The 12,714-nt window shown below is 41.7% G+C and overlaps 1 protein-coding gene across 1 annotated transcript in view; it reads right to left on the minus strand.

Moving 5' to 3' along the window:
• Positions 1 to 5,379: 5,379 nt before the first annotated feature.
• urod (uroporphyrinogen decarboxylase) overlaps positions 5,380 to 12,714 on the minus strand; it is a 10,138-nt gene continuing 2,803 nt past the window's right edge. Inside the window, exons 2-10 of the mRNA XM_083928899.1 lie at positions 12,556 to 12,668; positions 12,294 to 12,373; positions 11,871 to 11,933; positions 11,012 to 11,209; positions 10,754 to 10,915; positions 10,383 to 10,517; positions 9,242 to 9,342; positions 8,285 to 8,351; positions 5,380 to 6,311 (exon numbers count right to left, since the gene is read on the minus strand). Coding sequence (XP_083785025.1) covers positions 6,147 to 6,311; positions 8,285 to 8,351; positions 9,242 to 9,342; positions 10,383 to 10,517; positions 10,754 to 10,915; positions 11,012 to 11,209; positions 11,871 to 11,933; positions 12,294 to 12,373; positions 12,556 to 12,668 — 1,084 coding nt within the window. The 3' untranslated portion in view covers positions 5,380 to 6,146. The remainder of the gene's footprint in view (positions 6,312 to 8,284; positions 8,352 to 9,241; positions 9,343 to 10,382; positions 10,518 to 10,753; positions 10,916 to 11,011; positions 11,210 to 11,870; positions 11,934 to 12,293; positions 12,374 to 12,555; positions 12,669 to 12,714) is intronic.

The following is a 12,714-nucleotide window of genomic DNA, read 5'->3' on the forward strand; positions in this document are numbered from 1 at the left end:
TGATTTGCTGAGAGATGGAGCCTGGACCTCCTTCAAACACACACACACACGCACACGCATGCATGCACACACACACACACACACACACACACACACACACACACACACACACACACAAACACACACACCTGTTCAATCTCTGGGCAAAAAATAAGCACATAAAAGCCCAGACGCACACACATGCACAAATACACTCAAGCGCACACACAAAGAATTGATTCACGCAGGTACACACACACACATGTTAACTGGCAGACAAACATGTACACACGCAGACACACACACACACACACACACACACATATTATTCTCCTGCCAAAGCCTTTACGGGCGACCATGTGGAAATTGATCTCCATTTCTAAGGAGCATAGATTCATTGTTACAACCTCTCTCTCTCTCTCTCTCTCTCTCTCTCTCTCTCTCTCTCTCTGTCTCTATCACACACACACACACACACACACACACACACACACACACACACACACACACACACACACACACACACACACGCCCGGTCACTTTGTTCCCAGATGGTCCACTGACACACAGCCCCAGCCTCTTCAGTCTTACCTGTCGACAATCAGCGGTGATTTTTGTTCATTTGTCTCCACTATTTACGCAATAGGGGGGCCACAACAAAAGCCTTTGTGTGTGTGTGTGTGTGTGTGTGTGTGTGTGTGTGTGTGTGTGTGTGTGTGTGTGTGTGTGTGTGTGTGTGTGTGTGTGTGTGTGTATTTATGGCACTACAACAACACAAAGGACAGAGATGAATGAAAGCCCGCTTTCATTTGAGGAAGAATTGCTTTTCCCATGAATCATCAACATTAATTCAGCTGCTTTGAGCTTTGTGTATCTTTGTATTTATTAATAACACAGAGGTCCTCTTGCTTCTGCTCAGTCTTAATTATTTGGAGGCTTGAATTCAACATTTTATTCCGTTCCTCCACTGAAGTGTTCAGCGGGCGAATCGATAAAGGAGCGGCACCATTCAGCTGCTGTGGAAGCGCTCAGCTGACCTTAACCTTGTACTTTTTCAGTGTTGAGGCTGGAAAGCTGACAACATTCAAAATGTTTCTTACTGTCAACAAATCTCATTAAAAGACCAAAAACAATAATAATAAATTATTTAAAAAAAAAAAGTAATTAGTATTGTGTGTATCAAAGCTTTCATTGTTGTCCAAAAATGATTAAAAACACATGAATGAGCCACACTGGCTGACATGTTCTTTCTTTACATGAACACACACGCTGTGGTTCATTTTGACTCAATGTCACACACACACCTTCCTGCTGCTGTAAATACTTACTAGAGCAACAACCATGTATCAATCCGCAGCTGAAAGTAGTCCCAAACAAACCTCCCATTGACTTTTGCCAAAACTATATATTTGAAACCTGCTTTTAAAGATTTACTTCTGCAAACAGGATCAAATTGGCCAAGTGACAGTAGCTGCTACCGTAGAGGCAGAAGACTTAAGAAAGCCACAGACAGACGAGGGAAATCAAACCGTATTGTGAGACCTCTTCATCACAATTGCTTATTAGCATGATATCACAATTTCATTTTGGTTTCTCAAATTTAAAACAGGTTTCAAGATATTTATAGTCATGTGTGAAACAATTAAGCAGCCATTGGCAATGAGATCGAGATGTTTTTGTCTCTTATCATATATTAGAGTGCTCTCAACCACTCGTGAATGTTACTCATACGTTTCCCTTGAGAGCAAACATAAGTAAAAATAGGAAAAATCGCAGAAACCAGTGAAACGAACTAAATAAAAATGAAAGAGATTGGGAATATGGATAAAAATAAGAGCAAAGTTGTTTCACATGAGGCCCACTATGTTCTTTTTTGTTTGTTTTTTTATTTGTGGACTAAAGGAAAATAATGGAGGGACATTAGAGCAAAAAATAGAAACGTCATAGTTATTGAAGCCAACTCTTTTTATTGTAAACCATAAAATATTTGACAAATTTATTCTAAATCTCACGGTTGTTGTTTAGGCATGGTTGCTATTTCATATTTTAATATAATTAATATAACAAATAGCAGAAGAAAAGTGAAGTGTCAGGGTGAAATACTGGTATTGACTGTCGCCAGTGTTCAGAACGGCAGTGACAACAACATGGGGTCCATACTAACCATGTGACTGGGGAGGACAGATCCCCTGAAACTCAATCTTATCGCATTATATTAGGATTTTTGCTGGAATCCTTCACAACAACATCAGCAACAACAACAACCGGATTTACTAGAATCTGCTTATCTGACGTTCTGAGCTGCCTCACACAGAAAAACACAATTTGGGATTAACTGATCTCTTTTTCCCCCCAATTCCTCGTGTAAAGCACTTCTGTTGTGATTACAGCAATAATGCACATCAAGACAAATTCTGCGTAATAATAAAATGCAGCTTTGTGTTTACCCCAAATGTACCAAACTGTTAATTCACATGCACACAAAAGACATCAACATGAGCTCTGTGATGTTTCTGCCTGGTCAGCTTACAGCCATGCTTCTCATTGGTGGTCGTGATGGCAGTGGTGTGGTGCAATGAGTTGTGATTGGTGGCTGACTTTAACACACCTGTCTGTCCTGAAACGACCTTTGTGAATTCACAAGTGCTTCCGAGCGGTTTGAAGTAACAGCTACACATTAGCCCCCCACTGCGCGTGTCGAGGTGGATAATCAGATGTTAAAGTTAAAAAAAAACAACTCTCATTTTAATGTCAAATCCATCTTCAACCGCTTGTCCCTATCGGGGTCGCGGAGGGCTGGAGTCGATCCCAGCTGACATCGGGCGTGAGGCAGGGTACACCCTGGACAGGACGCCAGTCTATCACAGGGCACATAGAGACAAACAGAGACAGACAACCATTCACACCTACGGGCAATGAACCTAACAACCTGCATGCCTTTGGACTGTGGGAGAAAGCTAGAGAACCCAGAGAAAACCCACGCAGCATCCTGGGCCCAAGCCAGGATTCAAACCACTTTGCTTGAAGTTGACAGTGCTAACCACCACACAACCATGCCGCCCTTAATGTCAGTGTATCCAATCTTGCTGTGAGTTGAAAGTGCTAACCACCAGTGCCGCCCTTAATGTCAATGTATCCAAGCAAATAAATCCCTAGTCTTACTTTTCGCCATAGATGTTCTTCAATAGTATTTTCAACTTGTACATCCTACCCTAGAGCAACGTTAGAAGAAGAAGGCTGCTCAGCGCCCCGAGCAGTTGGAGATTCGGTGCCTTGCTCAACTGCATCTCGGCAGTGCCCAGGAGATGAACTGGCACCTCTCCAGCCAACAGTCCACGCTCCACTCACGGTTCACACAGGGACTCAAACCTATGGATTACTGCCGCCCTATTTTGTTAGTCAACAAAACTTGCGATCTGACGGGCCAATCGCAGCTGTTGATCTAATATGGGGCGTGTTTGAGACAATAACAGTGGCTGAGGCATGTTCAAAAACAACCAAGATGGCCGCCGCTCATGTGGAACTTTCTGTCGAAGCCGCTATCATGTAGCCTGACATCACCCGACCAAATGGCCGAGCGTCTGCCAGAACAAATCACAAAAGAGCTCACACGAATGTGTGGTTCCTAGGCAAAGTACTAACAACTCTTATCTTCAAATGCTGAAAGAAGCGTCAACACTGGTTCACAGACTGATGCTTCACCGACACAGCTCATCTCTGCACTCTGATTGGTTGCAGCTGTTGATAACGGCCCTCGGAAATCTCCAGACTTATTCACATTTGTGATACGAGTGCGATTTGAGCTTCTGAGAACTTTACTTGTGAAAAAAAATATGGCTTTTTACTTTTTGAGGGTTTTCAGGGCTTTGTATTTCTGCAAGGCCATTTTTTATTGACTTCAATACAAACTGCATCCACCAGCCCCAGTAGAAATATCTCACTGGGTCGGCCATCACCTTTGAGTCTGACGTACCTGCAAATTATTTAACATGTTCTCTGAACAGGCGCGCGCACTCAAAGCTCTCAAGGTCGTGGAGTGAACGGAGGAAGGTGGTGACTACGCTCAGTGGAAAATGTTCAAAGCTCAGGCAGGTTTGAATCAATGCTTTTATCTAAATCAGTATTCTTTATCAATCAGTATGATTAATATACATTTCAAAGATGGGCTTTCACACGTGTCTCTCTAGAACTGTGTAACCTCTCTTCTTTCTCTATTAGTTAATGTTTTTCTAGAGGCCACACTGTGCTGTTTATTTATAAAGACCTTCATTACATGGCCGTCTCGAAGGACTTCAGACCGGATGATAAAATCTTGTTCACACACACCTTAAGGCAGGACACCGTCTCACTTCTGTCCCAGTTAAAGCTCCACTCACTCACTTTTCTGGGCCAGGCCTCCAGCCTCCAATCAGCGGAGAAACAACAACGATGCAGGAACCATCGCAACAAACAGACATTATGAAAGTGGAGCTTTTTTTTTAGAATATGCTTTTGAGTATTTAGGCACCTCTATCCGATGGGATTTACAAGTAGGTCTTTATCGGTAAAATAGGCTTCACTTCAGAAATGATCCTAGGTACAAATCACGAAAAACAACAAGAGCCTAGATGAGTGCTTTTTGTGATTATTACAACACGTGAGGCAGGTGCCAGAAAGAGACACAATGTGTTTTTTAACAGGACTACAAGTGTCCAGCATGGCTAACTGTAGAGCTAGCGATGCTATTTACCCATCAATAAACACAAGTAAGGCTGATGTGAACATTTATCTCATCTAAATCTTTATTAAAGTGGACATAAGATACATACAGTATATTCAGGGGTTAGGGTGAAAGATAAAGACATCTATTTTCTTAAAACATTTTCTTTCCACGGCAGTAAAAAGAAAACTCTGCGGGGGGGGGGGGGGGGGTTGATGGTAGAACCATCTTGTTGTGAGTTGACAGTGCTAACCACCACATCAGCGTGCCACCCTTAATGTCAAATGTATCCCTAGTCTTACTTTTCTTCATAGATGGTCTTCAATAGCATTTTCTGTATTTTCAACTTATACATCCATCATTTTCAACGGCAGAGCAACGTTAGTCAACAAAACTTGCGATCTGATGGGCCAATCCCAGCTGTTGATCTAATATGGGGCGTGTTTGAGACAATAACAGTGGCTGAGGCATTTTCAAAAACAACCAAGATGGCTGAGCTGATGTGGAACTTTCTGTCGAAGCCGCTATCATGTAGCCTGACATCGCCCAAGTGAGGCTGATGTGAACATTTATCTCGCCTAAATCTTTATTAAAGTGGACATATACAATACATATATTCAGGGGATATGCCAGAAAGAGACACAGAGGATAGAAATGTGTTTTTTAACAGGACTACAAGTGTCCAGCATGGCTAACTGTAGGGCTAGCGGTGCTATTTACCCATCAATAAACACAAGTGAGGCTGATGGGAACATTTATCTCATCTAAATCTTTATTAAAGTGGACATATAAGATACATATATTCAGGGGTTAGGGTGAAAGATAAAGACAGCATAAGTCCTCTTCCTGTACATCTATTTTCTTAAAACATTTTCTTTCCGCGGCAGTAAAAATAAAACTCTGCAGGGGGTTTGATGGTGGAACGATCGGCTGCTGGGCTGACATTTGCTGAAACTCTTGTGCCAAATCACCAGCTTTTGTTTTCACAGCAGTTTTTTTCTTCCCGGACAAAAGAAGCTTCTTGCAATGATGAACTCAGTTTGGATTGAAGCCGTTTTCAGCCATTAAGGAGGTTATCAAGGCTTTGTATTTTTATGTGCCAGAGTGATGTTATGGTACATCTGATTGGATGAGAAATATCTAAAAAGAATAATAATAGTTTTCATCTACAAAGCTGTTTTGAACACGTTTGAACAGATCCAATATTAATACAAATCCCATACAATTTAAATGCCTTTGTAATGTACTTGTACTTACGCTCTCTAGTGGAAATACATAATCCACTCCGGGTCAGATCAACATTTTACAGATGAACCAAAAAAAACATTTTGCTTATGCTGAAAATCGACACTAGACAAGCACGTAGTGAGTTTTATTTCTCCTCTCTGGGGATGGATTATTTAAGTGCTGAAAAACAGGCGTGAAGCTGTTAAATGTTTTCATTTTTAATAAAACAACGCATCCATCTTTACACTTGTTTGTTCATCTGTTTAGAGTGCTGGTGCACAGCTTCGACGAAGGCGCCCACATTCTCCGGGTCCATGTCGGGGTAAAGGCCGTGGCCCAGGTTGGCGATGTAGCCCCTCGTGCCGAAACCCTCCAGCATCTTCTTGGCAATGTCTGAAATGCGTTCCTGATGGAGAGGGAGAGAGGATTGACGTTACGCTTCGTCTGGCAGAACTTTTGGATAAGCTGTGGCTCAACTTTAGAGTATTCATAAGAAGTCTGAGGGATTCACTCAAACTGGGTCAGAGGAGGAACAACTTTAGGAACTTTTGGTGACAGGTTCTAAACAAACCCTTGTCACAATGTATTACAGCACATAATACAGAAAATAATATGTAGAAATATAGGAACTGAAACACTGTGACAAAAATAGGATTCACAGCATGCACTCAAGGCCTGAAAATAGAGATTGAGAAAAGTGTAGCAGGAGGTTTTTTTTTGTTATTTTTCATCTCGTGAAGAATATAAACTTCTACTCTGGAGCTCAAACAGAGTAAGTGAAGCTAAAGCAGTAACAGGAGAGAGGTCAGTTGTGTTTGTTTTCTGACAGTATTGAATATATTTGAGCGTCTGACACTATTATTCCGGTAAGAGAATACGAGGGACACCGTCGGCGTTTCACTTATTTTATATAAAGAGAACCTTTTTAGCCGCTAGCGGCGTACACACATGTAAACAAGCTCAGTGTAAGGACCCAACAACAACATAGCTGTCCCATATACAGCCTGACCCAATAACAGGCTAACTTAAAGATGCCTGACCAAATATTCAAACGCTTACATCAGATTATATTCAACAAATTAACATCTTATTAGCCTGTATTTGCATACTCTTAAGGGAACTTATAACAGACAGATTGTTAGCAGGTTATAAATCTCTCTGCATGGAAGAATGATCTCCACATGACCTCTCTGTAAAGGATCAGGACGAGACAGGACTTCTGATCCGAACCCAAACTATGAAAACTGTTACAGCGGACCCTGTTAAAGAACACCAGTTTGATCCCAATATTCCTGACAAAGATTTTGGACTATCAAAATAACAGCTGTGTTTAAATGTAAGTTTATTACTTACAGACATTTCTTAGGGCCAGTTCCTAATAATATCTTGAATAAGTAGAAGTGCCATTTGGAAGAGATGAATCACGTGCATGTGTTATTAAAAACAACACAGCCAATACATGTGTAAAACACTTTAGAGATGAGACCAGTTGAGGTTTTGGGGCAAATCAATATAGTCTACACCAGGGGAAGGCAATCCCGGTCCTGGAGAGCCACTGTCATGCATGTTTTAGGTTTCTCTCTGCTCTAACACACCTGATTCTAATGATTTGCTCGTTATCAAGCAGCTGATGCTTGTCACAGTTTGATTATTGTTAGACTCAGGTGTGTTAGGGTAGGGAGAAACCTAAAACATGCAGGACAGTGGCTCTCTAGGACCGGAATTGCCTACCCCTGGTCTACACAAAAATAAGGCAAGATTAGTGCATTCCCCTTTTTCCCCCTCTCATCAGTGGAATAATATAAACACTAGGGATGGCACCATAATAATTTTAGGGCGGATCGTGATTAAAACGAATAAGTTTTAGAGAGAGAATTCCAGTTATCGTGAAAATCGTGAATGTCCTTACGCGGCACATTGACTGCAGTTTACTACAGTTTTTCCTCTGATACGTTCATTCAACCACAGCCCATTAGTTACAGTTAAAATCAAGTCGTGAAAGTGTACGTTTCATGTGCAATGTGTATTTATCAATCCCAACGACACCTGAAATAAAAGACTATTTCAATTCTACAAACTTATTTGGTGACCACTGAAGATTTTCCAGTAAATGGAAACAAACTAAATGAAAATTACTGATTATTGAGCTACTTTTTCAAAATCTGTACATAAAATGTATTGTTTAACTTTGTAATTACTTATTTATAAATATCCTATGCTTGTTCAGTCTCTCCTCTCCTCCGCAGAGACTATAGTGTTACAGGGGATGGGTGAAGGATTTTTGTCGATGTTTGGAGGAGTTTTTTTAAAGATAGTTTGAGAAGAAGACAGACACCGTGTCCATGTGAGCGCCTAAACCAAAGTGGGAGTGGAGGTTACCTTTGGAGCGTAGAGAGCACAAGGGTCCATGTTTCCCTGCAGGCTGACCTTCCCTCCTGTGCGCTCCCTGAAAAAACACACACACACACACACACACACACACACACACACACACACACACACACACACACACACACACACACACACACACACACACACACACACACACACACACACACACACACACACACACACACACACACACACACACACACACACACACACACACACACACACACACACACACACACACACACACACACACACACACACACACACACACACACACACACACACACACACACACACACACACACACACACACACACACACACACACACACACACACACACACACACACACACACACACACACACACACACACACACACACACACACACACACACACACACACACACACACACACACACACACACACACACACACACACACACACACACACACACACACAGCAGAGGACACAGGGTAATCCTTTAACCAACAGGTTAAGTATTTGATGAGCGGAGCAGGAAACACAGACCTTTGTTGACTCAAATCCTGCACCAAGTGACAAACCGGGGATGAGGGAGAGGTCACTAATGGTTAACCTGCTCCTCAGGAAACACGACAGCATGCTTCATGATTCATGACTTTTCTTCCAGTTGAGGCTTTAGCTGTATTTGTTTTTGACCGAGGAGATCTGTGTATCGATTCTCTTCTATTCATGCTCACATTCCACCGATATCTCCACACTTTAAATCTTACAAACTACCCCCGGAGGAGCCACTTCTGGTTGAGTTTAGATTTCTATTATTTCACAAATGGCAGGTGGAGTGATGTGGCATATTTAATACAGAGCTTGGTGCAGACACTGGAGTTAGAAGGTGCAGCTTGAATTTAGATTTGTAAGAATTTTATTTTGACAGAAAAGACAACACAATGGTGTGTGTGTGTTACCGTGCTGAACGTGGGTCAATGGTCCAGTCCAGCCCAACCACCTCATAATGAGACTGAGACAGATCCTCTACACCATAGTGAGCATCCTTTGCAAACACAATCTGGAAAAAAAAAACACACACACACACACACACAGAAATGTTTTTTAAAAAAGAGTTGATTTTCAAAGGAACTTTTGCCGGAGTCCTCATGAAGCATGTTTGGTGTAATGCTGCCATCTAGTGGTTATAAAGCGGAACAGTTGTATAAAATAGACCGGATGAATCCTTAATGATCTCTCCTGGGAAACAGCGCTGTTGAAGCAACAGAGGGATGATAAGAATAGAACAGAGTATTTAAACTAATATAGAAAGTGATAATAACAAGAAAGCAGGAAAAAAATAGACTTAGCACAGAAGAAGTTTGCAGTAATGTGCAGGTGTATATCATTAGTCACTGACATTGTCAAGAAGAACACAAGCAGAAATATAAGAAATTAAATAAAATGTGTCCTGCCGGAGTCTGAGAGGAGAAGTGTGTGTAAAAACTGAAGCAAAAGCGAAGCATATTGCATCTGTACTCTCACCTCCTTGGAGCCATGTGAGTTGAATGATGCATTTGTGTTCACATCGGCAACGTAAATTCACTTTGCCTTTCTATCTTTCACAATAAAAGCCCTAGACTGAGTAACTGTTGAGCCGAGCACGTCGCCGACATGAATATTCACAGACGAGTTTTCAAAATTTTTGTGTTGTTTATTTGTCACGGCTACCTGTGCTCGACTATGGCGGTGTTATACACATGCATGCATCCTCACAATGCCTCCATATGGTCAATACTGGGGTTTTATTTCTACGTTTGATATGTATATTAAGATGAGGACATTAATGCTCTCTGTACTCTGATATTCAAGGTATCTCATTGAAATGTATGCATTCGGGAACACCTCTGTTGTATTTTGTTATCTTATGTAAATGTAATATTTGTATGTAGTTTTGTACAGTAGAATAATGTTGCTCTCGCCTATTATTGGACTTTGTGAGATGTATTTGTATTGGGGAAGGTAAACCTGTTGGATTCTCCATCCTTGGCTGTGGGTTTGGGTATGTGTATTTGTTTGGACAAAGGTTAATTTATGCTCATGTGCGCTGCGGTTTCTCACCATTGGAATGTCCTTTCCTGCGTCTTTGAGTTTCTCTTTGACGCAGCGAGCGATGTCCCGAAGGTAAGGCAGAGAGAACTCCTTAAACTCGGCCGGCCCTAGAATGCCAGCGTGGGACTCAAACACCTGCAGAGCCTGGATGACACACATTCAGCAGAGGACGAATTATTGGACTTTGTGAGACTTTGTGAGACTTTGTGAGACTTTGTGAGACTTTGTGAGACTTTGTGTGGCAGGTCTTCATTCGCATTTATATAAAATTGTGTTTGCATTCGTCCGATAAATGTATTTCCTACTAGCTCTGTTTTGGTCACCACCAACTCCTCACATGTAAAGATGTGGTGCAGAAATTAGAAGGAAGGGGGTGTAACCTGAGCTCCAGCTGCCACCTGTCCCAGCAGATACTCCACTATCACGTCTGTCAGCATCCTCAGCAGCATGTGGCTGGCCTCGGGGTGTCGGTAGAGCCAACGCTTTGCTTTAGAGAAGGTCTTGGAGCCTCCGCCTTCTATCATGTAGGACATCAGCGTCCACTGTGGAGGAACACAGCAAAGAGGGGATACTTTTGATTTTTGACCCGCTTTTCTATACATCAAGTCAAAACATCAAGTGTCTGTTTCATATCTAACCGGAGCTCCAGTGAATCCTATGAGCGGCACTTTGCCCTCGATCTTGTGTCTAGTCAGTGTGATGGCTTTGAAAACGTAGTCCAACTCTTTGCTCACGTCCACTTTGGCCTGCAGACGCTGCAGGTCTTCTGGCTCCTTCAGGGGGTCCGGGAATGTAGGACCTTTACCTGCCACCATCTGGACATCCATCCCCATGGCCTGGACGGAGAAAGATGAAGGAAAGAAATCATATCGCCTGTAGTTTATTTGAATTAACAATAAAAATATACAAGTCTCTACAGCTGCTTTATGTGATATTTAACTGCCTCATTTCGATGCAAATTAGCGCTCAGTGGCCCAAAAGAGAACATTATATTGACATTTCCAAAACTCCCAAACCCAACTATATATCATTAACACATTTTGTGTTACATTCAGGGTTTATATGGCTGTAAAACTTTGAAAATGCATTTTCTGTCACTTGTGTCTTTAATAATCCTTTCTCACAGCAGACATCTTGACTTGTCAGAGCAGAAAAAGCACAGGTGTTAATAGATAACACTAACGAAGACTCTGTTCAAGTCTTCCAGTGAGAGTGACAGTATGAGCCAGCATGTACAACACCAGGAACATGAAATCAAAGCAGCTAAATGGAAGTCAGCCATCATTACTTTCATTAGTGGCACCTGAGCTTTTTCCGACTGTGAGAAGTCAAAATGACCTCAGTAAAAAGGGCCTACTACCAAGTAATCTGACTGCTTATATGCACACGACACAGTAAAATGCTATTAAAGGTGCATTCATATGCAGCATCAGTGGTAAACAAAGTAGTTAGTGTAGTGGCCATGTTGATGAATGGGCCTGGTCCTGATAGCTTTACCTGTGGGATAACCAGGATGTCAGAGAAGATGATGGCAGCATCGAAGGGAAAACGTCTCAGGGGCTGAAAGTGGAAAAGAGGAAGACATTTAAAGATGGATAACATAAAGATGTAAAAGTAGTTGCTGCATCTTGATCAGTGTATGTTTTAAATTAGTTTTCAGTGGTTATTTACACATTGGAGCTTCTTCTTTCAAGCTGATATTAACTAATAAAAATGGTAAGTGATGAAAAAGAGGTCTTTTAGACAAATAAAACACAAGTTAATGCACATTCTGGTTTTTGTTTTGTTTTATTCCACTGAATGTTTGCCATCTTGTTGTGATGACTTTTACTTTCTTTTCCTGAGTTTTCAGTGTCAGTAGATTTATAGTATACTTGTATCATTAAAATGAGACTTTTCATTCGAAGGGCACAGGTTTACCTGCAGCGTTAGCTCACAGCAGGCCTCCGGTGAGCGACATGTCTCAAAGAAGTCCTTCCCTGCTCTGGACTCACGAAACTCTGCAAATCAAAATTCAACAATACATTGATGTCTTCATGTTGTACTGAAGTTCTACTGTTGAAAGACATTTAATTGGAGTCGAAAGCAAAACAAGACAATGATTCAAAGAGGGTCCTTGACCTTTGGTAAGAGAGAGAAACCTGTATTTCAGGAGAAAAAGGAAAAGCACTGATCACAGTACCTGGCAGGTATCTTCCAGCCTGTCTCATACACCACACAGGGACATGTTCGGTTTCTGCCCCTCGTGCTGCTCGCAGAAATGTGTCATTCTGGAGCTGGGGGAAGTCCTCGGGGCTAGAAAGAAGAAAAAAACAAACAAGGTTTAGCGTCAGTCTTTTTT

The sequence above is a fragment of the Echiichthys vipera genome (genome assembly GCF_963691815.1).
Source record: "Echiichthys vipera genome assembly, chromosome: 15".
In the NCBI taxonomy this organism is placed as follows: Eukaryota; Metazoa; Chordata; class Actinopteri; order Perciformes; family Trachinidae; genus Echiichthys; species Echiichthys vipera.